Genomic DNA, 27453 nt, shown 5'->3' with positions numbered 1-27453 from the left:
TTCACGCTCTGGCTGCTGTCACCCGTGTGGGGGTTTTGTGCTTCCAAGGCCGATGGCTGTGCTTGGCACAGTGCTCAGGCACTGCTCTGCCTGGCCTTTGCTGTGCAGGGCGTCACACGAGCACTATCACATGCGACCAGCCTGGAACTCTCAGTGCTGGCTTCCAGCTCCACTCCTGAGATCTGCGGTCTGGATTTAAACTGTGGATTCAGGGCATTTAAACAGACCCTTTGTGTCTAAGAGCCACAGTTTTGTTAAAGATAGCAAAGCCCAACAGACCAGAGAGGAGCTGAGACACTCGGGGCAAAGAGCTGTTACAGCTCCTCTGGCTAAGCAGCAGCAGGTTCTTGTGGGACACAAATATCCTCCTCCTCCTCCATTATTGGTAACTTCAGCTCTCCCTGGAGGTGACACCGCTCCAGCCCAGCTCCCGCTGGACCTCAGCCAGTGGCTGTTAGGACACATGCTTTGTCCGGCTGCTCAGCTCCATCCCAAGCCTGTTCTCCTCACTCTTTCTCCTCACACCCCAATGGCTTTGCAAGCAGCAAATCTTTCCAAGGGTGTGAGGTGCCAGACATCTGGCAGGTGCTTGACAGGTATCACCTCCCCTGTTGGCACCTCGGTCCCAGACTAGCCCTTCCCAGGGAGCTGAAGATCTGATACACATGGACGTTACTGCTTCTTGCAATCGCAAATGCAGCGAGTGCAGGGCCTCTCCTCGCTGACAGAGACAGATGAAGGTGATGTGACACAGAGGGAGGAAGGCTCAAGGTGATTTAAATGAAAGCTGGGAGCCTTGTCACAATCCCTCCCTACAACTTATGGAGAACAGGATTCATCAAGTAGACTCCCTATGGCTGCAAATGCGTCAGGTCTCTCTACATGGGTCGACACAATCCTGGCCCAGCTATCCCCTCACGTGCTCCTGCAGCCAGGTTTGTGTCTCCCATCTGGACAACTTCATACCAAAACTCTCCTACTTGGCACTTCTGTGCCAGGCAATGACAGCCAAAGTGCTAGATGCCTCATGCCACAGAAGGAGGGAAAGGTGTGGGGCTGCCTGAGCTCTTGGGAGACCCCAGCCAGTGAGAGCCGTCACCCCAGGACAGCTGGCATATCCCTGTGCCCGCAGAGCCAGCTGGTATGCCCAGCCCTGTGACCACACAGAGAGGGACAAACAAAGCTGCTTGGAAGTTTTACGAGTTCATGGGTTCGGGTGACAGGGCTTTCCCACTGACAGTGCTGTATTACAGCAGTCTGGAATTAGCAAAGCAGGGAAATTGCATTCCACCTGCATTTTGTGGGGTTCGAGATCTGAGATGGCACCTTGCTACCACCAAAACAGGTGCAGTCTCACCCCCCTCCCCGCCCCCTTCACAAGATTTGCTCACACCTACATTGCTTCAGCTCCAACTCTCACCTGTCTGCACAGGGAGCTGACCCAGGAGAAAACCCACCCCAGCCAGTGAACCAAACAACTCCCCATAGAGACAAAGCTCCCAGCTTTCCTTCACTGGATAATTTTTTCCGTGGTTTGCTCACACACAGAAAGTTCAGGGAATCAAATTTTAGTCTTGGCACAAGGCGCAGAACCAAGCGGGGGTGGGAGTCACAGTGTCAATTTACATTTACATCAGCTACAGGTCGTGGAGAGGCAGTATGACACTGACATCCGTCTGACTCGGCTCCAAGCCAGCCTCCAGGAGGCATCCTTTGAAGAATCCCAGTTAGTTTTTTTCCCTGGGCATCTCAAAGGAATAATTTTCACTGATTTGGATTTTTTTTTTCCAACCAGACACCACCACCACCCAAGAACAGCTTGTGCAGCACCTATACTGTGAGAACTCCCACATGTGGGCATTGACTCCGTTACCTTCACCTGTCAGGCAAGGCCCCACATCACTTTCCATTCTCTCCAGGATCACAGGACACACAGTATTGACACAAGTAAGGACTTTTTCCTCAGTCTCTGCACCTTCCTCTGAGACTACCTGAAAATCACCTTTTGAAGGGTCCAGAGGCAAATCAATCACAGAAAAAGCACTTTAAATAAGATTTATGATTAATCCTGCTTTATGGACTCTCATCCCAACAGATACCGTGGCACTACCCTTTGAAAAGGGAACTGAGTATTTTGAGGATATTCCACCCCAAACTGGGACAGAGGCTCTTAGTACCACAGCTTATTTTGGAACCTCCAGAATTGGTGTACGAGGCAAAGAGATGCCACCCACAGGAGCACAGCTTTGTATAGATATGTCCATAGATCTATATTTTTATTGTTTTATATATATTTATAATATATTTATATATTTTTTAAAAGAATCCCTTCAAAAACTACCCTCCCACCTAGCAAAACAAAGATTAAACAATCAAAGACGGTGTCCTGGAGCAAAGTATCCCAGGGGTCTCATAGAGCCAAAACGACTGCTGAGCACCAGCACCCTCTTTCCAAGCTTCTGTGATGCCCTGGGGGTGCCAAGGTGACTGTCACACATTTATGGCTCCTGAAATTGACCTGTCAAAAGACAGGGAGAGAGAAAGAGAGAAACACGTGGCCGTGGCGGCGGGGGCTTGAGCGGTTGGGGAAACAGTGACGCGTACAACCTGAAGCTCAGAGTGTGAAATGCTGTGATGAAAAGGAGGGAGACACTGCCTGGAACGTAGGTAAAGAAGATAGGAAAGAGAACAAACATGCAGGAGAGTTAGTTGGCAAGACTGATCTCAGAGAAGAACTCAGAAGCATCACACTTGGGACCCCTGCTACCCCTCCATCCCCCAAATCTCTTCCTCTCACCCTCCCAGTTGTGAAGGGAGATCCAACTAGTTTGATTTAGACCAAATCTTCGCGCTGCCCCGGAGCCTGTGGGCACAGGGAAAAAAAATAAAAATAAAAATTCAGAGTGGACACTCAGGCTCCTATCTCACTTCCTTCCAAAGTGCACACAGAGAAGTGCACTGATGGCAATACACACACACTCTCTGTCTGCCCACACTGCTCACCCTTTGGCTTTGGAGGTTTTCTTGCTCGCCTGGCGCTGGTTGGTGCCAGGGGCCGGCTCCCTGAGCTCCGTGAGGTGCTGCTCTGGGTCTTGGGATGTGGCTGCTGCAGCAGCTGCTGTTGTCACTTTAATGGTCTTCTTCAGGTTTGCCACCTGCAAGAGCAGCAAAGCAAGAACTAATGCAATTCCCAAAGGGGTTTTTTTTTTTTGTCTACAGGATTTTTTAGTTTCACTTTGGGTTTTTTTAAAAATTTGTTTCTAAAGGAAACCCTGGAGCTAAGAGCTGCAAGCTCACACCAAGCAAAAGAACCAACATCTGTCCAGGCCCCTGCACTGCAGAGGAGTATTAAGCTGATTTAAGACTCTTCTTCAGGCACAAGTCCCTGGGGGGCCTGGCCGAGGGAAAAGGCAATGCCTCTCTTCAGCAAAGACTGTAACAACCACAGGGTACTTGTTCTAGCTGTTTTAAGGAGAGGGGCACTGGCTGCTCCCTGCTGCACCCACTCACCTCGCTCTCTATCTGCTGCTTCAGGGCCAGCTGTTGCTCTTTGTGCTGGTTGGCCCGGCTGACCTGCTCTTCGATGCCCGACAGGACAACCTCGCAGCCCTGGCACCTGGAGAGGAGACCCAGAACTGAACAGGCCAGGGAAATGGCACAGCATAGAGAGAAACGTGAAAGACAGCAGATTTCAACTCCAGAGGCCAAAAACACTGGGAGGTGACAGCTGTGCCAGGCAGGGCAGACAGAGGGGCAGGAGTCTGACACAGTAATACAAGGAATTATGTTATTAACTGGGAGCGGGACAGGTGACAAAGCCATGCTGGGTTAAGAACTCCAGATAAACACTGAGGAAGCCTCCTGCCAGCAGCCAGTGCTGCACAAAGGCTGCTGCGGCCCCGCCACCCCACCAGCCACAAACAGGGGAATCTGGGAAATTACTTTTGGAAAATTACTTTCTGTTGGCATACAGGAAAGGGGATCAAGTAGGTCACCTCCCAACACCACCCACCCTTAGTGACACACAGAGGATCCAGGGAAGCCCCGGCCACTCCTGCAACCTTTTTTGTGTGTTAGTACTGGGGGCTTCCTCCTCACCACTCCTGCAATGTGCGGGTGATGGTGCTAAGCTCCTCCCTCCGGATGTCCCTCCCAATGCTGTAATCCACCTCCAGGCGCTGGTTCCGCTGATCCAAGCTCCCTCGCAGCACATCTGCATACACAGCCTCAATCACCAGGTCCTCCAGCTGCCGGACGTTCTTCAGCTGTAACTGCTCCAGCAGCACTGAGTAGGGGATGCACTGTGGAAACATGATGGTAACGAGCACGAGATAATCCCAGTGGGAGGAGAACTCAGGAAAAACAGGGCCACTACCTTGATCTTGGCAGCCAGAGTGACGACTGACAGGTGCCTCAGTTTGTTCTTCTGGGCCTCTGTCAAGGGAGGGAGGTTTGCTGCTTCAGCTGTTGTCAGGGAAAAGAATGGGATATTACAATTTATGCCTCATTTCCCAGTTCTACACAGAAGCATCTGTACCACACCCGTCTCTTAAAACGCCTGCACACCAATCCCCCAAGTGGTGCTTCGTCTTGCCAAGCCATCCCCATCAATTCTCAGCTCAAAAGACCTTTTCTGAGCAGCCTTTCCTCCCACCACCCTCAACTCAGCCTCTCTAGCTGTCCCATGCCTTATTTATGGGGGTCTGCACATCCCAATGGACACCTAAGTCTTTCCCCTGGCCCTTCAAAAACGTCTCTGTCAGGATGCTCTTTGGCAGGCGGCAAATGGCACCGTTAATTACAGCCAGGTACCCCGCTAGTCTGGGGCCCAAACCACAACCAGACGTGTGTCAGGCCGGGGTCTCAGCCCTGGCCGCATGGGGGGCCGTCGGGGGAGGGAGGCCCTCTGCGCCCCGGGCGTTTCCCGCCCCGCGGGATCCCCACCGCCGGCCCGGGGGGCTGGGGCCCGGCCCCGCGCCCGGCCTCACCCAGGTAGTCCGCGTAGGTGCCGTAGGCGAAGATGGTGAGGAGGCGGAACACGGGGGAGAACTCGCTGTCGGCCAGCTGCGGGGACACAGGGTCAGGCGGCGCCGCCGGGCCGCGGGCAGGGCCCGGCGGGGCCGCGGGGCCGGGCGGGTCTCACCTCGCGGACGGCGGGCATGTCCAGCAGCTCCCCGAACACGTAGATGCCCGGGGCCTCCAGCACCTGGTGGATCAGGCTGGCGAGCGCGGCGCCGCGGGCCGCCTTGGCCAGCAGCAGGAACTGCTCCTGGCTCTGCCCCGTCACCTTCCCCTCGGCCGCCATGGCGGGGCCCGGCCCGGCGCGGCCGCGCTCGCTCGCCCCCCGCAGCCCCGGCCCGGGCGCTCCCGGCCGGCCCCGCGCACCCTCCCGACACCGCCGGCGCACCGCGGCCGCTTCCGCGTGTGACGCGCACCCGCCGCCCATTGGCGGAGCCGGCGGCTCGTCCCGCCCCCGCCGCTGCCCCATTGGCCGGGCCGGGCGCCGCGCGGCGGCGCAGTCCCGCCGCCAGGGCGCCCCCCGCTGGCGGGGCTGAGCGCTGCCGGCCGTGGCCGCGTCTCGTCCGTCCCGCGGCCATCCCTTCCGTCCGCCGCATCCTCCGGCCGTCCCACGCTACTCCCGGCAATTCCCAGCCATTCCCGGCCGCCCTTGCCACCCTGCCACGGCAGCGTTCATGTCCCCCGGGCGGCCCGGGCTGTGGTCTGCCTGGGGCGCAGCCTCCGCCCAGGCTGACAGCGGCCACCGGCTGGTCCCCAGCCTTAGCCTTGCTGGTCACAGGCACCAGCCAGCCCTCAACTCCATTCTGCACTTTTTTCATGCCCTGCCCTGCTCACCAGCAGCGCCTGCTCACCGTTCCCTTATTGTTCGCGACCCAGCCTCTGTCAAAACTGCCCCAAGCTGCCCAGCCGCAGTGAAATGTGTCCCAACACGGCAATCAATGCCAGATGAATATCCACGTATTTATGGCTCTTGCCCGTCTGGCAAGTATCTACTCTTCATCCGTACACCAGGAAATGTTCAAGGCCAGGATTGATGGAGCTTTGAGCAAAACGGTCTAATAGCAGAGCTCCCTGCCCCCAGCAGGGGGTGGGAACAAGATGATTTTTAAGGCCCTTCCAACCCAAACCATTCTGTGATTCTATGGTTAATGTTGAAATGACTGGTGAGAAAACAGATGCACTACTATATGGCATGGTGTTTTTCACATCTCAATGATCTATTCTATAAGTACCACACCAGAATTAAAAGAGGTGCATGGAATACCTTGTGTGTGCCCACACATTGCTCTCATTTTTGCTTTCACACTATTAAGATCTCACTATTTTGGGCTGTGTTTTGGGGATATGTAAATGTAAAAAATCCTATGTTGCAAAGCACCGTACTTATGTATTTAAGCTGTGCATTTCTTAAATCCTTGCATGCCTGCCCTCCCCTACTGCATTAATTTTTACCAAAAAATGACTTTACTATCTGCTGAATCATTAACCATCGCACTTGTCAAGAAATGCATCCCTGATGCAGGCAGGGTATGGCCATAAAAAGATAGTTTAAATGCTCCACAAGGATAGAAATGTTTATAGTGCACCTTAAGTACCTCTTCGTGGGTGTATGAGTTACAGCAATGCAGTCAGGAGGCACTGTTGAGGGCACGGATCCCTGTGCCAGGTGAGAGAGAATAAAAAGTGGGGGTCATTTTGGGAAAAAAAACCCAAAGCTTCAGAGCTCTTCTCATCTTGTATAAATGACATGGTAGGCAGAGGTGAGTTGTGAGGGGGACTGGGAGGAATGCAGTCAGCATGCATTTCAATAAGCACTATTAAGCTGTTTGGCCAAGAGTTTCCAGTGCATCACTAATTTCCTCATGGCTGGCTCCTTCAGAAATCCACGATGATTTTCCATGAAAGAAAAAGAGGCAACAAATCAATGGGAGCCTGATACAGTCTGTGCAGGTAGCATGGTTTCAACAAGTTAAAATCGTAGAGGTATCAGGGCAAGTTTGCACTCCAGCACGTGATTGCCAGCAAGAGATTTGGTCTTCATCTGGATCAGTTTAGCACATATTAAAGGCAGTTGACTTGTGCTTTGCCAGACTTCTGTAAGCGTAACATCTTGAAATAAGTGTAACATCTTGAAATCTTCATCTGGGTAAAGTCTACGTTTGTTAAGGTTTTACTTGCCAGTATCAACAGCTCTCTTCTCTTGCTTTGACTCTAGTTCTTGTCACACAGCTGCTGTGGTTGAGTCATGGAGAAGGCTCCTTTGGGGTACAGTTCTGCTCCAAACACAATTTCAGAGCTAGAAAATACAGCCTGTTGCTGCCTTGAGGAGTTGGATCACTGTCTCCCAAGCTCAGTTGTACAGCCATATGGATTGTCACTTCCCCTTCCCAGGGTCATCCTCTTCAGTCCCTAAGGCTCCTTTAGTGCTTGGTCTCCTCACTGAGGCTAGTGACAGAAGAAGGGAACAGTGTGGACAGCGATGGTCAGTGTGGAAAACTGAACTTCTAATGTTAATGATCATGCCACAAAGATTAGGTGGACATCACTTAAAGCTAATTCCAGGCATAAGGAGCAAAACAGCTCTGAGTGCTGGGCTGGGGAAGCAAACGTGCCCTGAGAGGGGAAGGCACCCAAACCCTCAGTCCTGCTCTTGTAGGGCACGTTTTCATTTATGTGCTCTGATGATCTCAGCTTTGAGATGTCACAGTCTCCTCTGCCTCAAAAATCTGAAGCTGAGCAAAGAAACTTCTCTGATCAGCTTCCATTGGTAACTGAGCATGGGCACGGTCAATCAGCTCTCCTAGGAAGGTGCCTCACACCCAGTGGCTCAGGGCATTGTTGGAAGTTGCCCTGGCTCCTCAATGAACAAGGTAGTAAGGAGAGTTTGCTATGCTCAAGTCAGGTAAAACGTGACCCAGACACATTTTAACCAACAGGCATTTCTTCAGGAAGACCCTGATGACCCAGGGAAGCAGGAAAGTCTATCTGTCTGTATTCTTAGAGCCAGCAATATTTGGGCTTCTCTGTATATCAGGATGAAAGGAGAAGCAGGGCAGGTAAGGTTGGATGAGAGCTGTGAAGGCAGATTACAGGGCAATATTGACAAGAGCACCATCTCCTCCCCGCTTTTCCCTCTCTGTTTCTGTATTTAGGCCTGATTCACCATAGCCTCACACCTGCTGTCTTCACTTACACCAGTGCAGAGTGCATTCAAATCAGGTTCAAAAGTAACCCTGCTGATTTGTAGTGTTTTATTACTCTCTTCCCCACCCCCTTGCCAGCTCCTTCCATCTCAGTTTTATCTCTCTATCGATCTGTTTCTCTCACACTCTCTGACATGCTTGCTGCCTTTCATTATTAGTTAGATAAAGCCTGGCAGCCTGAGCATCCTAGCTGCATGATGCTGTCTCTGTCTCCTTCTCCACTTTGGCCCCAGGTCCTATGTCCTGTGTGCTGAGCCCCCATGTTTTCGTCTGCTCCTTCTTTATCCTGCATCAAGGGCAAAGACCAGAAGGGCCTATGAATGACTCAGATCCTGTACTCTCCGAATGAGAAGGTCATCGCCTTCACAAGAGCAAAAGTTATGGGTAACATCCCCCAACTTAGCAAAACTGTGCCCTCATCCCTGGATTGGGCTTCTGGGTGTTGAAATTAAATTCCAGCCGCCTGGAGTCAGTAACTTCCACGCTTTTGCTTTCCTCACAAAGCAAACACCTATCTTTATGGTCACAGGGAAACTGTGAAATGTGATTTTCATGTAACCGAAAGAGCCAAAAGTAGGAGGCGAAGAGTGCAGATGAAAGCAAGTCTGTACGACATTTCATAATTTTAAGATAAATCTTGTGACATGGAGACGTTCTGTCTTGTTATTTCTGAATGTTTGGGATTTCTGATCCTAGCTGTAACCACCCCCTAGCATCATCCCTCTCTTCTGATCTTGCTCTGATCTTTGCAGAAAGAAACCTCCATTCTCTTTGTGCTATAGATCCACTTTCTTTCCTCTGTGCTCACTGTCCCACTTTAAAGCTGTAGAGCTGTACAGGCTCATTCTAGGTTGTTCCTTTCTTCGCCACCACAGAATTCAAATAACTTGTCAAAACGCTGAAGATATTTTTTTCACCAGTCCTTCTCCAAACATAGCAGAGTCACATCTCATGAGACGGTTTTTCACAACTGTGTGTAACACGGACTCCGAGACAAAAACACTGTAAGGATAAAGGAGGCTGGAGTGACTCTCTTGGATACCAACATGATGCAGAAGGCATTTAACCCTTTGGCTTGTACTGGGCTAATGCACACAGGGGTTAAACCTAAAGTCAGCCCAGTATCAGCTGCTTGATAATTCTTCCTCTGATTTGCTCTCACAGCCCTCAGGATTTTGCAGACCAGGAACTGTCTTCCAGACAGGCCTCTGGTTGTGATTCAAAGACTCCAGAAGAGAGAGGATCTTGCACTTCACTAGGTAGTTTGTTTCTGTGATTAATCACTCTCCAGTGACTGTTATTCTCTGCCAGAATATTTGGTAGACTTTTCTCCAGGAAAGGAGTGATACTGCAAGCAAGTCATGTCTTGTTCTGCTTTTTGATATATTAAACAGGTTGACCTCTTTAAATTACTGAGCTCTCCAGCCTTCAGATCACCTTTGATTCAAAGTTATTTTTAAAATATGGAGCATAAAGCACTGTACAGTTTTCCAGCATGAGATGTTCTCAGACACAGAGAGAGGTTTAATCATCTCCTCGCTTCCCATCCTTACTTCTGTCTTTACACAGCCAGGGATCACTTCAGATCCATTGCTGCAGCCTGGACCACTGACTTTGTGTTCAGTTTTCTGCCTGTTATGATCCCCACATCTTTTTCAGAGCACCTCTTTCCAGGACTGGAAGTTGATCCCTGTAGACATGGACTTTTTTTTCCTGTTCATGACTGTACAATTTACTCTCAACCGTCTTATGAGAAGTTTTATGAGAATGACCATCTTACTGAAAGGGGCAGGCCACTCTGTCCTGGTCCTATACTCATTATTTTTAACACTCTAACAGTATTTGTGCCCTCAGTAAATTGTGTCAGAAGGAACTATATCTGCTCACCAAGCACTGAATAAAATGGTGAGTCATACCTGACCCGGGACTCATTCCTGGGCATCCTCATAAGAAACACTGCCACTCAATGGTGGGCTTCCAGGGATGGCCTCCTTTGTGTTTACAAAGCATTAAATAGAGTTAACCAGCTCACTTAACCTCCTGCTCTGTTAATGTTGCATAACGCTTTTTTTTTCTTATCAGCGTGCTTTGGGAAATTACCACTTCCAGAAGCCTGGATAGATCTAAGCCATCACCTTTTCCAAACAAACCTGCAAGTCACATCAAAGACTGACAAGAACAAAACAAGTTTATGCAGCAAGATCAGTTTCCTCCAGTTTCCAACCAGGCTGATTGGCATTAACTGGAGAATCTCATATCAGCTCTTTGTTGCTTTGCCTAGAATTTTTCAGGTCTTCTGTTTGCTCTTTACAAATATTCACAGGGCACAACTCTCTTCCAGTCTTCTGGGATGTCTCTGATATTCCAAAGCTTATTAACCCCTTGTTTGGTGAGAAATAGGACAGAGGAAACTAGGTTCTTTGTGGACTTTTTGCCTGTATGTTTTGTACTTTCCACTACCATACCTTCAGCTCAAGTCTATTGATGGCACCCTTTGCACAGCTTGCCACATCTGTGAGGGGCACTTTCTTCTATAATCTGCATCACTGGGCTCCTCCACCATTCTCTAACATTACACAGCTTTTTTACATAGCTTTTTGTTATGTTTCTAAAATAGCACAGCTTTCCCAACATTTTCTGGCCTGCTGGATGGACTGCTCTGACCTGTGGGGCTTTGCCCAGCAGCATGGCTACAGGCTCTGTTCCAGCACAGGCATTGGAAGCATCTCTTTCCTCTGTCAGGCTGCTGGTTTTCAAACAATTTGTTGGAGCTTATTTACCTTTTAGAATCTGGTTATTTTGTCAAATCCGTGACAACTGACACACAGACAGGATTCTGCAGGTAGCAGGGCAACAACATAGGAAACAACACTAAAAACAGCAGCAGTGGACTGCTTGGCCTCAGGACTCCTGGGTGTAAATGATCTGTACGTGATCACTGCCAGACAGAAATAACAGCCAGTATCACCTGATTCCATCTCTCCCATCAATTTTCCATGTAATTTTACATTAACTTTCCTTTGGAAAGGAAACCAAACAAGGCATTCCATTTATATCACGTAAGAGTGAGGTACAAGTGACATCAGCCCTTGAGTTCTCTGTTCTTGTCATCCCGACGGCTTTCCTGACTCCTCCCACCACATCTCCCAAGGTTTCCTTGGTCCCTACAAAATCCTGTTCCTTGTCCTCTCTCATATTTCTGACTCCTTTTGCTGCCTTCTGCAGTTTTACTCTTCAGGGGGATTTTCAATGTTTGCGTCATTTGGATTTTCACCCTTTAGCTGACCTTTCCCTGGTTGAAATTTCTCCTCTGTCTTGTGCCTCCCAATTATACTAAACACATTCGTCAGGATTTGAAAAGGTCAGAAAGCCTGTGTGCCTGATGTAGCCCCTTCCAGAGCTTTCTACCCTCTGCTACTCCCAGGTGAGAAAGCAGGAAAAGAAGAACAGAGAGCAAGACAAGCTGAATGCCAACTTGTGCTGCTGCACCGTGTCTGCACAGGGGGTTTCTCAGGATGAGAGTGTGAGGGATCACTGAGCAAGGTTTGCGCAGATGATTTGTACGAGTCCTGTGAGAGCTGGAGATGAAAAGGCTGGAGAGCACGACAGGAGCCTGGATAATCTCTGACATAAAGTCCCATGTACATGAAGGAGACAAAAGCCGGGGTCTTTGGTGTGTGCATGCCTGGTGACACACAGTGGTGCAGCATCTCACACAAGCCTCGGCTGTGACACAGCTGCCCGCAGTGCCATCCTCCCATACCATGACCTCCCAGTGACAGTAAGCCTTAACATAACCACATCCCCATGCTGATATGTCCAAACACACACTGACAGCACTCCCAAGCACATGAAAAACCTGTTGACTCTCCCAAACATGCTCACAAATACAAGTGCAAGACTCAAATATCCTGGCATGGGAAAGCTCGGAGTAGCCTGGTTCATTAGCACAGGAGCACGCAGGAGGTCTGGTGAAGAACAACAGACTCAGAGCCTTCAGATATCTGTCCAAAGTTGGCACGGCCTGTTCCGGGCATCCTGCCGTGCTCAGGTTTGGTACTGTGTGTCCATTTGTCACGTGCGTCCATCCCTGATGCAGTGGCAGGTTGCTTTACAGCTCAGTGCTGTCTCTACTATTTCTTTCTGGTATTTTTTTTTTCCCAGGGTCAGTCACAGTCTTTCCTCATCGCTTTATGATGAAAAGTTTGATTGTTTTTGAGGATCTGAGGAAATTACTTTCTTGCTTCCTCATATTTCAGGCCCTGGAGTGGAAACTGTCTCTCTGTCATTGACTTTCTTCTCTCGCCCGTTGGTTGCTCAGCTGCTCCCTTCTGATTTGGTCTGTGCTTTCTGTTTGGTTCTTGATGGTGGAGGGAGATGTTCCCTGTGAAACACTCGGCCCCTCAAAGGCACATCAGCTTCTTTCTTTAATTTTGCTGTCACATCCCTACCATTTCCAGACGCATCCCATCGATCCCTGGCAGAAACGCGCTTGAGGACACGCTCAAAAGACCTGGGTGATTCCTCAACGGGTAAAACACACCTTGGACGGATCCCCCTCTTTCCCCGCCCCTTCCCCATTGCTCCTACCTCACCCGTGTGTCCCACGGGCTCTGCCCGTGAGGCTCGACCCAACCCCGCCGCCTGCCCCGCCGGGGATGCGCCTCGCCGCGGCCGCCCGTCTGTCGCCCCCCCCCCCGCCCGGTACCGCGGCGGCCACGGGGGCCCGGGGGCCCGAAGCGCGGGGATGATGGATGCGGGGACGGGGGACGGGGGGCGGGACCGAGGGGTGGCATCTCCCCGAGGGCACTGCTGCGGGGCGGAAAGGCGAGGGGCGGTGGGGGTGAGCCCCGGGGGGCGGCCCAAGGGAGCGGGATCCCGGGGGGCCTCCGCCCCCAAGGACGGACCCGTCCGGGGGTGGCATTCGCCGGAGCGAGCTGGAGCGACGGGTCCCTTGGAGACACCTCTCTCCATGGCAACCTAATCGCTTCCTGTGAAGATCCCGAAATAACCGACGAGACGGGGGAGCGGAGCCGAGCGGAGCGGAGCGCAGCGGAGCCGTGCGGGCAGCGGCGGCGGGGAGGCGGCGGGGGGCAGGTCCGGCGGGCGCGGGGCTGCGGGAGCGCGGCGCGGGCGGGCCGGGAGCGGGAGGAGCCTTCGCGCCCGGCCGCCGGGGCAGGGGGCTCCGGGCCGGGGGGACGCGCTGCCCCCGCCCGGCCGCTGGCCTCGCCCGGCCGCCCCGGCGCCCCCCGCGGGCTGCAGCGGGGGCCACGGTGCCGGGCGCGCCCGTGCCAGCAGCCATGGGGTTAACGGGAGGCAGCGAGCGAGAGAGACAGAGACAGAGAGAGAGAAAGAGGGGCTGGACCAGTCCTCGGCAGCTGTTTATTTCAAGGCATCTCTCGCTCCCTCTCCCTCAGCCAAGGCTCAGCCTCAGCAAACCTTCCTCCTCCTCCTCCTCTTCCTCCTTCTCCTCCTCCTCCTCTCCTTCCTTCGTCCTGGCCATGAGAGGCACGGGCAGCAGCAGCTGTGCTCCCCCAGCCCCCTGCTCCGCCGCCCCGGCTGCGCCCCACTCGTCTCCCCGCAAGGTAAGTTCATCCTCTCGGCCCGGGCTTGGGGGACAGAGTGGGGACGGGGCTGCAGGGGCGGGGGCGAGGGGGGCTGCACGCCCGTCTCCAAGTCATCTCTCCCCGTCTCCTTCCCTGTGTCCTTTCTCCCCCTTTTTCTTTTCCCTTTCTCCATCTAGGTTCTCTGTCTCCTTCTAGCCGGCTGTCTCCTTCCTTCCCCCTCCTTTTCTTCCTCTTGTAGTCGGGAGCAGGGGATGCCTGAGGGGCCGGGAGGGAGGGGGCACAGCCGAGGTATCGCTGCCTCTTGCCCTCCAGCTCCGGGCTCCATCACAGACCTGTTGTGCTGGAGCACTGGAGCCTGCGCTGAGGAAGGCGACTTCAGCCAAATTGGCGCAGCTGGAGAAAGGAAATAGAGGGGTCAATCCCACCTCCTGCCTGGCCAAGGGTGCACCATGCAAGAGAGAGCAATTCAGATGTGGAGACTCAGCACTTGAAGCACTTGGATGCCCGGGAACAGTAGGAAACTGGGAGGCAGAAGATTGTCAGACTCATGACATGTATTGCAGGCAGGCACTAGATGGCAGGGGACCGGCATCCTAGAGTGCTGCTTGGAATGGGGCCACACTCACAGTTCCCAAATGCAGGGAGACTTAAGCTCAGAGGACCATTGATGGGTTTCACACGCCCATTCCCTTGCTATGAAAATGTCCGAATGCAGCATCACCCTTCCAGCCCTGCATTCCGCCCCAGCCCAGGATTGCCATACCCAGCCCGTAAGTGCTCACCCTGGTAGCCTGGCACGGGAATTCCCATCGGCAAGTCACTGAACGCTGCAGGACCTGCACTGACTCAGGGCGAGCAGTGTCAGCCCCTCCGCGATCCTGCTGGATCCTCCTGGGTGCTGCCACCAACCCTCTCAGCCTCAGATATCAGGTAGACCAGCCTGACGTGAGCCACTGCATTCCAACTGCCGGCCCCCAAATTCAGCCAGCTCTGGGAGGTGCTGCCCCCAGCCCCATGCACAGCGGGAACTCTTTCCCCGGATGGGCTTGGCATCTCCACCCCAGGGTTACCAGCACTGAGATTCACGGTCCCAGCTGCCAAAACTCCTCCGAGTGCAGCAGAATTGTCTCCCTGGGTCGTCTGCTCTGGGATTCCTCCCTTTCCCTGTCCCCACCCAGCCGAATACAGCAGGGCATATACATAACTCCTTTTTACCGACACCGGGGTTCATGCTTCCTGCTGCCAAACCCGTAATGACTGCATCTCTGCCTCTCGGACCATGAACTCCAGGGTGTTCATGGCCACTGAGAAAAACACAGGTGTGGTGTGCCCAGGGCATCATGCAGTGTGGGGGGGTCTCACTGCCAGTACCTGAACTCGCTCTGCTTGGTGCTTGGAGATAGCTGCTAGGTTCCGTGGTCCCAGATCACAGACTCGTATCAGTAGCTGTCACCATAGCCCTTAATGCTGGCTGGGAGTTTAAAAAATGACAGCCAACCTAGCATTCCTTCTCTGTAAGGAGGGCTGGTCCTCCTCAGGTTTGTTTTGATTTTTTCATCACTATTTTGAGTGGAATTGTTGCAGTGGGGGAGCTGGGTGAAGCAAGGATTTGCATGAAGCTCTCGGTGCTGCGGGGTTGCTAATGGCGAGCGTTATTTCAGCCAGCAGTAAGTTTCATAATCTTGGCCCAGCTCTTGTGAATGTTCCGTTTTTCAGGGTCATGAGCCTCTTTACCCTTCTTCCATCCCTTCCCCCTCTCCCCAAACTGGTTGGCAATTTCATTGTTCCAGTGGAATATATCCGTCATGTGAGGTCATCGCTGCATAAGGAGAGGTGATTGATTGCTTAGGTCACTGGGGCCTGTCCCATGCTGGGCTTTGAATGCTGGTTTGGAGACCTTGAACTGGGCTCTGTGCTCAAAGGCGAGGCGATGTGGGTGCAGAGGGGCACATTGATGCATTCCCGGCAGCTCGAGTCGCTGAGCAAACAGACTGCTGCATTCTGAACTAGCTGGAGCGCTCTGAGAGCAGGCAGCTTCATTCCTAGAGGCACAGTATCACAGCAGTCAAGCTCTAGATGTTACAAAAATACAGATAGATCATCATCTGCCAGATGAGCCAGACAGAATCGGGTGCAACTCTTTTCCCATCCCTGGATGGAAGGAGACTCTACCCGCTCCTCACTAACACGGCTTGTGTGCGCTTGGCTTCATCCAACTGCTCTCCAGTCAGAGCTGATCTCAGCTAGGCATCGAGAAAGCTGTGAGATTCTCAGATTTTAAGGCCAGAGGGACCATTTTGATCATCGAGACTGACCTACAGCAGAGCACAGGCCAGAGAATTTCACTGATTTAATTTCCTGCGCCAAGCCCATAACTTCTGATTGAACTGTAGCATCTCTTTTAGGAATACAGCCAGGCAAAGGCTGCAGGCAGTAGGGAACACACCACCTGCCTAGGTGAATTGTGCTGGTGTGTGACCCTCTTTATTAATAGTATTGTTCCTCATTTGAATTTGTCAAACTTCAGCATTTTGTAGCAGAAGGTGACAGATTGCATCGGATGTGAGGGAGCTACAGCACACGGCTGGCACCTTGGTTTTTTTATTCCTGTGATGCCTTTTTTATTTGGATAGGATTTATCCATGGCATTAAGGTATACAAGAATCCTGAAAATGGAGAAGGAGCTATTGTCAGCGAATCCTAGGGCTTTCCTGGGGCACAGCAGTATCTGAACTCCAGAGCTCAGGGTGTCACATTCAGGATTTAGTCGGAGCTCCCTGCTCTGAGCAGGAGTGCAGCAGGCTTTGCTCCTAGCCATTAGGTAGGGTGTAAATTCCCAGCCCTCCTCATTGAACTGCTATATATGCTTTGGGGTATGGCTACTGAGATCTGCTCTCTCATGTCCCAGTAGCGGCAGGTCCATGCTGCAGGAGACTTACAAAGAAGGAGGAAGCACAGATGGGTGTGGGGAACAGCAGCAGGATTCCTGCTTCCATCCTGCAAATGCAATGAGAGCAGCTCCTAACAGATTAGCCCCAGTCTGGACTGGTGGTGGGGTCCATATGCAGTAGCAAAGAACAGTGTAATTCTTACTCACTGCTTTCAAGCACCAAGATTCACAAACTGAGCTCAATGAAGTGCCCTGGGGAAATAGCTTTGTCATTCACACTCTGTCATCTGTGCATCACAGGGACCAGAACGCTGAGATGAAGGCTCTGTACCTAGAGTGAAAGTATACAGGTTCCTGTTCAGGCTCTGGGAGTAGCCCTGTCCACTTTTATTGCCATTAAACCTGGGAAACATATATGAAAGCAAAAGCCTTGCTATGAGGTACTGGTGCAGAAATCCAGTCTCTCTTCTCTGGCACACAAAGACTTCTTGAATGGTATAAGGTGGGATTTATACTCCCAGGTAGTAGGAGCATTGGCATCCCCTCCTCTGCTCTGAGGGTCTACCAGTTTATTCAGGATTCACACTGGGAGCTGCATCCAGAGCCGAACAAAGGATATGTGTTACTCTTGCCCTCCAATGCAGCAGGGTCTGTGCCCAGGACACAATCCCACTGCCAGTGGCTGACCGCAGAGTGCCCCAGACGTGCTTTGTCTGCTGGTTTGTCAATAATCCACGGGGACATCTATGCTCCATTTCAAACATAAACGCTCCAAGCTCGGTGGAATCCAGCCTGTGCTGGCTGGTATTTTCACCTGAAACCTTCCTTTGCTCCCACACCTTCCATGCCATGGGAGACACCTCTGTTCTGCTCCCAGCTCTTCCACAATCAGTCCTGGGTGTGCCAGTGCAGGACACACTCTCAGTCTTTGGCCAGGATCTGATTAACAAACCAGAATGTGTTGACGGAGACCAACCGACTTTGCATCATTCCCGCACTCATCTGGAGCTACCTTTGGGGTGGGAGCACCGGGAGTCACCAGCTCTTCACTGCGGGCAGCAGAACCCATACACAGCTTGCACCCCATGGATGGGCTGTCAGCTCCTCAGCATCATGTGCCCCTGAGGTGGTCAGTGCTGGGGCTCACCCCCCCTCAGCTCATTCCAGATGTTACCTGCTCCATAGGGCTGAAATTTAGAAAGCCATCCAGGATTTGGCTCTGTAGGGTTTCTTATTCCCAGGTTTTCAGCCCTGGAACTCCATAGACTGGGGTGTCGTTGCTGGAGCTCACAATCTCAGCTGAGAAGAACACCAATGTCTCCAGTATGAGACCTCCCAACAAGTGAGGAGAGCGCACTGACCCCAGCATTCCTACACCCAGGCACGTTTCTGAGGGTAGAGCCATTGCTCTTAGGAGGAGTGCTAGAGGTTACACATGCAGCCCTACTGCAGCACACTTCCCTGTGGGACTGGCACTGAGGTCTACCTGCACTTGGAGAAGGTCTCTCCTGCTGGGATGGCGCTGTCCAGCCCCACATCTCCTGCTTCCCAATGCAAAACAGCCCCCAGCCCCCGAAGACTTGAGCTGTGACTCAGAGTGCCGTGCCACAAGCAGAGCAGGCTCTTCATCCCAGGGAACTACTGTCCTGTGGTGAGTCCAAGGCATGGCCCCAGGCACTCCTGGCCACCTTGAAACCCCTCCTGCAACTTGTGTGCCCTCTAGCCTGGGGATTCACATGAGGAGGTCCTCCCTGCTTGGAATTCCCTCCATTTCAAGGTCCAAAATAAATTGTGTCATGGATTTGTGTTGCCAGACATGATCTGCCACGGCATCATGATCATAATCCAGATGGCCAATATCTCACCAGTATCTGGCTTCAGAAGAAACTTGCTCCATTCTTCTGCCTCTCTGCAGAGCTGCATTTTAATACTGAGTCCCCTCCAAGGCTTAGAGGTTCAGGAGCAAGTACAAAGAAATGCTGAGAATAGCTGCTCTTTTCTCCTCATCTTCGTCTCAGGATCCCTCCAGAGACTGATCTTGCCCCAGAGGGAGGGGCAGGGCACATTAACCAACAATTCTTTTTTTTTTTTCTGTGAACTTTGTTTAAATATTTAACAGAAGGAAACTAAAAATATCCCCAGTTAATGCAGCAGGAGCTAGACAGCTACTTACTCTTGGGTGCCCTTCCTCCTGGCCCCTCTTCTCAGGTGTACATCACAGCAAGCACCGGGCTCTTCCCTCAGGAAAAGGAAGCCTCCCACCCAGGAGGGGCTGCAGTTTTAGGTCAGGGCATGGGGTGAGCAGGGGCGGATGGCAGTAATCCCTTGGAAGCCGGGAGGTGCAGCACAGCTGGCTCAGAGCTGGAGGGGCAGGGTTGGCCTCTGCATTGACTCCCTCGGCCAAGCATTGCTGTTTCTCCATCCCGGCAGCCACAGGAGGGCATGACCATGGGTTGTCGGCATTCATGCTCTCCCCTTCACGATGAAGGAGCAGGCTGAACACCTCGCATGGGGTTTTTTTTTTTTGTCCTGTGTGTGCGTGCGGTTGCAGAGAGGATCCGGGGTCAGGCTCATAAGAGCTCAGCGGGGAAGGGCCGGCACCGCGCTGTGCCCAGCCAAAGGAAGGGGCAGGCAGCATGAAGGGCGGCTGTGCTGCCACCGGGCTGATGCTGGAGGGTGCTGTGCGTCCGGGGCAGAAATCCGGCTGAGGGAACCCGACCTCACTCCGTGTTTTTGCTGTTCGGCCATGGGAGGTGGGAGAGAAAAGGGAGGAACAGGGGTGAAAGGGAGGGATGGGACAGTGCAGAGGACATTAAGACAAGGAGTGTGGGAAGGTAATTTCATGTTAGCTAAGAGGAAAGTAAATACTAAATATTTGATAGGCATATTTTTTCTCTTAAATTCTTTAGTGAGGCTGGACTTTTCTCGCTGATTCACTCTTTCTCAGTCGTCTTGGTTTATCACTCTCGTGCTTCCCCTCTCGCTCCCTCGCTCTGGCACACAATGAAGAGGCTCTTTTTTAATAAATGGATTACACGCTCCACACTATAAATAAACACAGGAATTAAGATTCCAACTTGTTCCAGTGATAAGCAAACAAAGATGCTGGATCCCCCTCTTGGCCCTCAGACAGGAGAGTCCCTGGAGAAGCTGCGCATGTGCCTGGGCATGTGTGCTCCAGAGATCACTCCTTGCTTTTGTGAGCATATGCTAATGCATGTGTTTCTGTGTGGAGCTGGCATCTGCGGGGACACAATGCACCTCCGTGCATGGGGGGCATGGGAGCAGGAGAGGGTGCACGTGTGTGTGCATGGGCTCCCCTTATCCTGCCTGCCGGGGCGGGAGCTCACCCGGGGTGGCACACACTGCCTGCAAGGAGAGAGCCGTCACCGCTGTGTGAGGGGACACTGACACCCCTCCCTTTTGGTTCCCAGTGAAGAAGATGAGACAAGATCCTGACTGAGCAAAGACACCGTTGCATCTGAGATGGAGCCCAGTGCCTGGTAGGTTCACAGCTTCCCACAGTGGCAGGTGAGGCGGGAAGAAAACAGGAGTGTGGGTGGTGGGCTGCTCCCGGCTGCTTGGCCTTTCACCAGGAGGAACGTTCAGATCAGGCTCTCTTCTTCTTCCCCCCACCCCGCAGCAGGATGCCTCCACTCCTCTCCCGCATCCACTCCCTGCAGCTGTGGCATCTCCTCCTCGTCGTCCTGGCTGTCCCTCCTCCTGGCATATGGTCTCTTCGTTCTCGGGGCCCAGCAGCCCCTCGGCCTCTTTGCACCCGCCGGAGCCCCTCGGCCCCACGCTCCATTTGCATCTGGGAAAGGACCTCGCAGCCGGAGCGGGATTCCCGCTCGGATTCCCGCTCGGATTCCCACTCGGCCCTGCCGCGCCAGCGTGCCCTGCCCGCGCGGGGAGCAGAGCTGCGGCACGTGGTGCGGCTGAGGCGCCAGGCCGCGGGTGCCCGGCCCGCCACCCCCTCTGGATTCGAGGACGGCATGCCCTCCTCCCAGTACCCCTGGGCCATCGTGTGGGGTCCCACGGTGTCGGATGAGGATGGAGGGGACACAAACTCAGCCAACCCAGGCTTCCCACCGCTGGGATACACCTTTGTCTCGCCGCACGGGATGGCGACAGCGCAGCCAAACTCCCACTCGCTCCTGCACAATGCGGGGCTCAACCTGCGCGAGACCCCAGCCACCCTGCGGCCCTTCTTGTTCGGGCCCAGGGGGGAAGGTAAATCTGCCCTTTGCTTCTGTCACCCCCTGTCCCCTGCAGGAGCAGCTCCTTCTGCAAAACTCATCAGGAACCTCCCCTTGCCCTGCTGCTCTCTGGGGACCGGAGGGAATGACCACCACAACCCTCACTCCTCTGTCTCACAGGTGTGGACCCCCAGCTGTACGTCACCATCACCATCTCCATAATCATTGTCCTGGTTGCCACTGGAATCATAGTCAAGTTCTGGTGAGTGGGGTTTGGGCCAATGGAGGCTATCACTGGGCTGGTGTCTACAGGAGGACCACGGGCTTTGGACCCATTTGTCCCAGGGGTGCGGGTCTGGTGCTGCAGTCCCTTGCAAGGTTTGGCACTTGGCCACGCTGGGCTCTAATGCCGAGCATAGTGGGGTCCATCCCACAAACCTCTCTGTCATCAAGGGCTGGGGCTTATCTCTTTACCTCACCCCTTGCTCTCTCTGAAGCTGGGACCGTAATCAGAAACGCCGGCGTCACTCGGGGCAGCAGAGCAGTGGGAGGCAGCCGGACAGCCAGCAGCCCTTCACAGACCTCTCCCCCACCACCGTCAGCATCCTGGGGCCCTACGGAGACCCCCTGGCCCCCGCACCTGAGGCAGAGGAGTCCAGGCAGGGCCAGGAGGGTGCAGAGAAACTGGGTGGCCATGGGAAGAATGCAGCCTTCCAGCTCAACCGGTGAGTGTCCAGCGAGCCGGGGCAGGAGGGGCTGGCAGGGGACAGGGCGATGGGCACACTGAGGCAGGGCAAAGGTGATGTTGGTTAGCGGGGGTGGTGGGTTGGGGCAGCGTAAGCGCTAATTAATTTCCAATTCCCTCTTTCCCCCAGAATCCCACTGGTGAACCTGTGAAGCTCCCGGGAGAGGCTGAGCTGGCGTCCCCACCCTCCTGTCACAGCTGGCGAGCGTGGACTCTTGCCACCTCTGCTACCCCAGGAAAAAACAACCTCCTTGTGCCACGGCCCACTACCACCACCATTATTAACTAACCCCACCGGGATGTGCCTGGGCGAATGGACGACCTGGGCCTCCTTAGTCTCCTGCTGGGGGAAGTTGGGGACCCGCCCTGCCCATGCAGGACAGGGTGACGAGAGAGCAGAATGGTGGGAGGGAAGACAGCTGCTGGTGGTGTGAAATCTTGACCTTCCCAGCCCCTCTCCTAGCATATGTGCACAGACACGCTTGGATCTCCATGACTCTCTCACCAGTGCATGCCTGACACCGGGGGTAGGCAAGGTGGAAAGGCGTACCCCTGTCCCCGTGGGCCCTCACCCTCCGTGTGTCCCTTCCCATGTCGTGTGCTTTGCAGTGAACGTCTGGAGTTCAGTGGCTGCAGGATTGCCTGCCAGGTGACTCGGAAGGTGGCAACTTCGTCTGTTCCTGAGACCTTGGCCCTCCCGAGAGTCCCAAGGGTGGGTGAAGCTTGGGCAGAAGAGGCTCACAGAGCACCTGGGCCCTCTCAACAACCCATTTCCTTGAAGGAAACATCATATTCCCCCTAGATGGAAGATACTCACATCTTTGCAGTTTCTTTCTGCCTAACACTCCTTTGGGTTTTTTTCTCTTCAGCTTGTATCTTTCTTCCTCTCTCCGTACAGAGTTTTTTCCCCTCAGTTCCCACCCCCATGCCACTTCTCTTGCCAGTTAAAGTTAGAAAAGATTCCTTTAGCTTTCCAAATGTTTTGATCTGTTGAAAGCCTCCTTGCTGTCCCTCTTCACCACTTCAGCCTCCTTCAGCAAGGTTTTTCTGAATAGCACCAGTCTATGATGATGCTTTCCAGAAAATCTGAGGGGAAGCCCTCTGCTCACCATGTTATTTAACAAGTGTGCTGTACACAGCTAAAGCATGGCATGCAGACATAGCTGGGCACGAGGAGCTTGAGTTTTGCTGGGCTGAGGAAGAGAATTGCTTTCAGACACTCCTGGCAGAGGCAACAAGGCAGCAGACAGGACTCTGCACCTGGGATGACCAAGAGCAGTTTAGAGTTGGCCTTGGGAACATTGGTAGTGTTGCCATGTACTGCTGGGAGGTCTCCTGGAGTGCAAGGTGACTGGAAACCCACAAGGCAGTGCTCACCAAGGGCACGAGAGAAGGTGTATCTGGGCTCCCAAGTGAAGCTTCATTCAGTTCCCCAGCTGGTTAGAAATGGAAAGCAATGGCACAGGTATCTGTCCAAACTGGTTGCTCCTTTGGGGCTGTGGTGGTCTGTGGGGCTGGCAGCCACACTGTCACTTATTTGTGTGAGCAAGATCCATGCATCTCCACCTCTTCCTAGGCATGGACCCATAAGTGTCACTTTGAGGAAGCGTGAGATGGCAAATTTCACCTTAAAGACAATAGTTGCTCTTAGCTTTTATGGACACTTTAATTAAAACCCCACACTGACAGCCACTGAGGTGAAAAGATGCACATTTAGGTAAGGTTGCCCCTACAGCATACAAACACCTTCAGCTGCTGGACTGATGTGGCCAGAGGCAGGAAAATCAACCACAATTTGAAGGCCCTCATGCACCATACAAGGTCTCTGACAAAAGTCATCTTGGAGAGAGGGAAGCAGCCTTTCATTCTTTATCTCTGCATTAAAAGGCTGTTCTTTATAGGACAAAGCACAGGGAATTTCACAAGAGGCCTGGTTCTGCCCATTTACCCAGCTGAACTGTTAGGTGTTCTCGGGTTCCAACTGACTCACTGTGAAGGGCATTTAAACGAGAGTGTAGATTACAATAAGCTTCCCAAAAACAGTAGCGATTTGGAGAAAATGACAGGTCAAATAAAATTACTGGCTTATTAAAAGCACAGAGTGGTTGAAAGATGTAGGTGGAAAAGGACTCTGGAGATCTCTAGTCTAAGCATAGGTTGAGTCTGTGCTTACAGCAGGGGATATTAGTGCTTTACCATAGATCAATCTGCTACTGAGCCTGTTCTTATTCAGGATCCATGCAAGGTTGTGGGGGACATTTAAGCTGCAGATGGACAGGGAAGGAGCAGGTGGCAGTTCCTGCTCCCTGCCCCATTCATTGCTGCCCCTGTTACCCCTCTCTCCAGCACATCCCTGCTGGGGAAGGACATCTGCAGGAGGCTACACTGCTGATTGCTGGCAATTTACAATACCTTGAACTGGTTGAAGTAATCTTCCAGACCAGATTAATTAGATTATTCTTTGATCAACAGCATTTGTTGAAACAAGGCCAGAGTTTAGACTCTTCCACTTCAAGGGCTGTCCTTGGATTTTCCACATGCTGCATGGAGAGAAGGTTTGTAAGGAAGTAGCAGGGGACCACAGGAGGCATAGTGAAAACATTTTCCAACACTTGATGTGGGGAAGCCCCGTGTTCTTCTGGCCAGGCTTTTGTAAATTCTGCAAACAAATCAGATTTTGGTGGTTTGGGGGTTTTTCCTCCCCCTTTTACATGTCTCTGGTTTTGGTAAAAGTGTCTCCAGGGGGTGAAGCCTTTCATGGATACTGTGGTAAGGGGAAAGCTGGTGAAGCTGTGTAGAGAAAACTCTTACAACAACAGAAGCTTGGGTATGATAAACATCTTTTCTAAGAACAATTTTCCTAGCCAAATACGTTTTTATGGCAGTCATTCAATGTCTCAAACAAAACAGGTTAGATACAGGGAAACAACTTCATTGTCCTGCCCAAACATTCATTGCTGTGCTTTGTCCCTGGAACAAAACACAGAACACATGTGGACACACACGCTTCTTTCAGTCAATAAATAATCTCACTGGATCTGTTTGCTCCATGACTGGAGCCTTATAAACCATCCTCCCCTACACAGACTGGAGCCAGAGCATGCCTGAGGTCTCTACCCTGGCCCAGGGTAATATTTTGTAGGATGTGCACATGGATGGGTTGACAGCACTGAGTACCAAGCCAGGGCAGAGGGCAGCACCTTCTTAGTCACAGCCCATCAGGTTTCCCTGTCTTCTAGATGAATGGAGGAGAAAGACTTTTTTTTTTCCCATTAGAAAATTTTGCAGAGACAGAAGTGTGCAGGGAAACCAACTGGAAGTATTCGTAGTCTTGGGCTAATTCTGCCCAATATTTCTATGCTATTAAAAGGGAACAGCCAGGTGGGCTGAGTGAGATGAAGTAACTGTGTCTCCTGGAGAGCCCTGGTTTTTTAACACAAGTGTGGTCTCTCTGTGAGCGCAGTGGAAGGGAGGGAAGTTCCTGTTTCGAAACAGGAACTGGAGTCTCCTTCTCTTTACCCAAGAGAGTGGTATGACCACAAGGCCAAATCCTGCTTGGGCTTTCCCATCTGGTTGGTAGCAACTGGTAGGCAGGGAGCAGACCTCTGGTGTGTGCTTCTACACCTCTCCTCCAGTCCAGTTTCCAGGGACTCACATCCAGCCAAGCATCCCAAAATTTCAGAGAGGGCTATCTACCTCTTCCTCAATGGCACCCAAGTGCCCTTGCAAATCTGGTCCCTTCATTTCCCACTCTATTTCCCGATGAAGAAAAATGCTTGGAAAGGAGTGGTTTGTTCATTCCCTGCAAGTTCTCAAACAGGACCACCTTGAGACTGTTCTGAATTAAACTGTGGTTTTGTTTTTTCATTCTGACAAACCACAACTCTGGCACAGCCTTAGAGCTGAGACCTGCAGCACAAAAGTCCTGGATCAAACTCCAGCTCCCCAGGTGCATCCCTGCTACTGTCCCACTGTAGTCCTGGCCCTACCCTGGCAGGACCATAGGGAGAGGTCCCCTTCCTTCACCAACTGCTGGCTCTCTACTCCTCTTTTCCTGTTGTTTTCCCTCTCCCACTGTTTTCCCTCTTCCCACTCCTGTCCTGTACCATGGTCTCCCTCCTGGTTCTCTCTCCCCTCCTACTGTTTTGCTCTCCCTATTCCTCTCTTGTTCTCCCTTTGCCACTCGGTCTCGTTCTGCCACGGCTTCCATCCTCCCCTCCGGCCTCCCTTCTGCTCCCCTGCTCAGTCTCGCCCTTCCCCCTCCCCTGCCCTTGTGCGCTGTGATATATATTTTTGTAGGATTTCTCTTCTCCTTGTGGTGAAATATTCAAATCTTGTGGGATGTTAGTTTCAACATTTTTAAATAAAACTTTGCAAAATATTGAAAGCAGACCTCTTGCTGCTGTGGATGATGCCACACTGGAAAAGTCAGGGTGGGATGAGAGGGACTGCACCATGGGCAGAACCCCAGCGGGATGGGGGCTCAGACTCCTGGCATCCCACACTCTCTTCCTGGGAGCACAGAGGGCAATTTGGCCCCGTGTCCATTCTGCCTTGGTCTCTGCTGGCTAAAGAGGCCCTTTGACCACCCTCATACACTTCCATGGGAGGAGGAGCCCTTCTTCACCCACTTCCCCACCCAAAGCCGCTGTCCTGCCTCTGGAGCTGCTGCCTCCCAGCCACACTCTGGGGCTGCTTGTCACATGCCGCTTGTCACACTCCGGCTCACACTGGGGACCATGGTGTCCGGGAGAGGTGAGAGAAGCCGAGGGGAAGGGAGGGACATGCAGCGCTGCAAGCGCAGAAGCCTCCCTCACTCTGTTCCCCGCAGCTGCCTCCGCAATTTCTATTTACAGCCCTGCTGCCTCCCCTCCTGGCCACAGTGCTGCTGCTGTTGCTGGTTTCCAGGGCTGCTCTGTAATTAAGCATCCTTGTCTCCTGCAACTCCTCCACTCCGCAAGCCCGGCGGCAACCGGGGCTGGGGGCGCACCGGGCTTGATGGCCACTCCGAAAGCTGCTCCCTGGCAATGGCTGGAAGACTGCAGGGGATGGGGATGGTTCCCAGCCCCTGCTCCCTCTGCCCTGTCACTGAGTCCTTTGGGCACTGGAGGTGTCCCTGATCCTCTGCTTTACTGTTGGAGGAAGGAACAGGCTTCATAGGCCAGACCTGACCTCAGACTCTGGGATTTCTGCCCAAGGACCCTTGCTGCTGCAGGGCCAGGCCCCTCCACATGGCACCTTGTGCCCTGGACAGGATCTCTGTGGGTTGGAGATGGCCCAGGCCCATCAGAGAGCAGATACACTCCTGCGGTGGCTGTCCCGGGCTACAGACACACAAGGGGCCGACCAGCACCTCTTCTGCCCCTGTGCTGCGTGTGGGAGGGCAGAGTCCTTCACCCCTGTTGCTCTAGGTGGAAGATCCTCTCCAGTCAACAGCTTTGGGGCTGGGCAAGTCAGAGAAACTTGACAGAGGTGGTGATAGATTCTCATTGTGCTGAAATTACACTTGTACTCATTGGTGCAGTGAAATGTTTTGCACAAACCTCATCTGCTTCCAGCCAGAGTTTCAGCCCTTCCTGCTGACTTCTCCGTCATCAGATGGTTTTAATCTGGTGCCCCTCTCTGCACATAAGGGGCTGCAGGCACTCAGCCAAACATACCCCTTTTCACCAGGACTCACTCTCTGACTCACAGGAGAAGCTCCACAAGCTGCCCCTTATTCTTCTGGCTTCCTGAAGAATACACTGACTCCCTGGTCTAGTACCCTCCCATCACCACTCCCCACTACATCACTCCTACCCACCTGTCCATGTTGACTTCCCACCCTTCC

The 27453-nt window shown here is 52.8% G+C and overlaps 2 protein-coding genes across 3 annotated transcripts; one reads left to right on the top strand and one right to left on the bottom strand.

The window, feature by feature from the left end:
• Nucleotides 1-2245: 2245 nt before the first annotated feature.
• On the bottom strand, nt 2246-5412 carry COPS7A (COP9 signalosome subunit 7A). Of its 2 annotated transcripts, none has more exons than XM_082279113.1 (8): nt 5144-5412; nt 4989-5064; nt 4376-4464; nt 4099-4301; nt 3511-3616; nt 3004-3155; nt 2798-2863; nt 2246-2656 (listed from the first exon to the last, which is right to left on the bottom strand). In XM_082279113.1, exons 1-7 carry the CDS (start codon nt 5303-5305, stop codon nt 2824-2826), a joined length of 828 nt encoding a protein of 275 aa, XP_082135239.1. In that variant the 5' UTR covers nt 5306-5412; the 3' UTR covers nt 2246-2656; nt 2798-2823. The 2 variants fall into 2 exon arrangements, with proteins under 2 accessions (XP_082135239.1, XP_082135240.1); XM_082279114.1 differs by having other exon boundaries at nt 2246-2518.
• Nucleotides 5413-18971: 13559 nt separating this feature from the next.
• PIANP (PILR alpha associated neural protein) lies at nt 18972-21775 on the top strand (the record flags this gene model as incomplete). Its single annotated transcript, XM_082277777.1, has 6 exons — nt 18972-18976; nt 20166-20210; nt 20323-20912; nt 21059-21140; nt 21376-21603; nt 21754-21775. 6 exons carry the CDS (start codon nt 18972-18974, stop codon nt 21773-21775), a joined length of 972 nt encoding a protein of 323 aa, XP_082133903.1.
• Nucleotides 21776-27453: the final 5678 nt, after the last annotated feature.

Source organism: Coloeus monedula (genome assembly GCF_965178545.1).
Source record: "Coloeus monedula genome assembly, chromosome: 3".
Lineage (NCBI taxonomy): Eukaryota > Metazoa > Chordata > Aves > Passeriformes > Corvidae > Coloeus > Coloeus monedula.
Note: the sequence above shows the minus strand (reverse complement) of the source record. Positions and strands in the feature narration are given on the sequence as shown.

Bases quoted from the DNA above. Each gene is read 5' to 3' on its own strand.
- COPS7A (XM_082279113.1), bottom strand. From the start codon at position 5,305: ATGGCGGCCGAGGGGAAGGTGACGGGGCAGAGCCAGGAGCAGTTCCTG. The intron at 4,302-4,375 runs GTAGTGGCCCTG...ATGTTTCCACAG, and splicing joins CTCTGGCTGCCAAGATCAAG to TGCATCCCCTACTCAGTGCT. The intron at 2,864-3,003 runs GTGAGCAGTGTG...CTGTGCCCACAG, and splicing joins AAAACCTCCAAAGCCAAAGG to GCTCCGGGGCAGCGCGAAGA.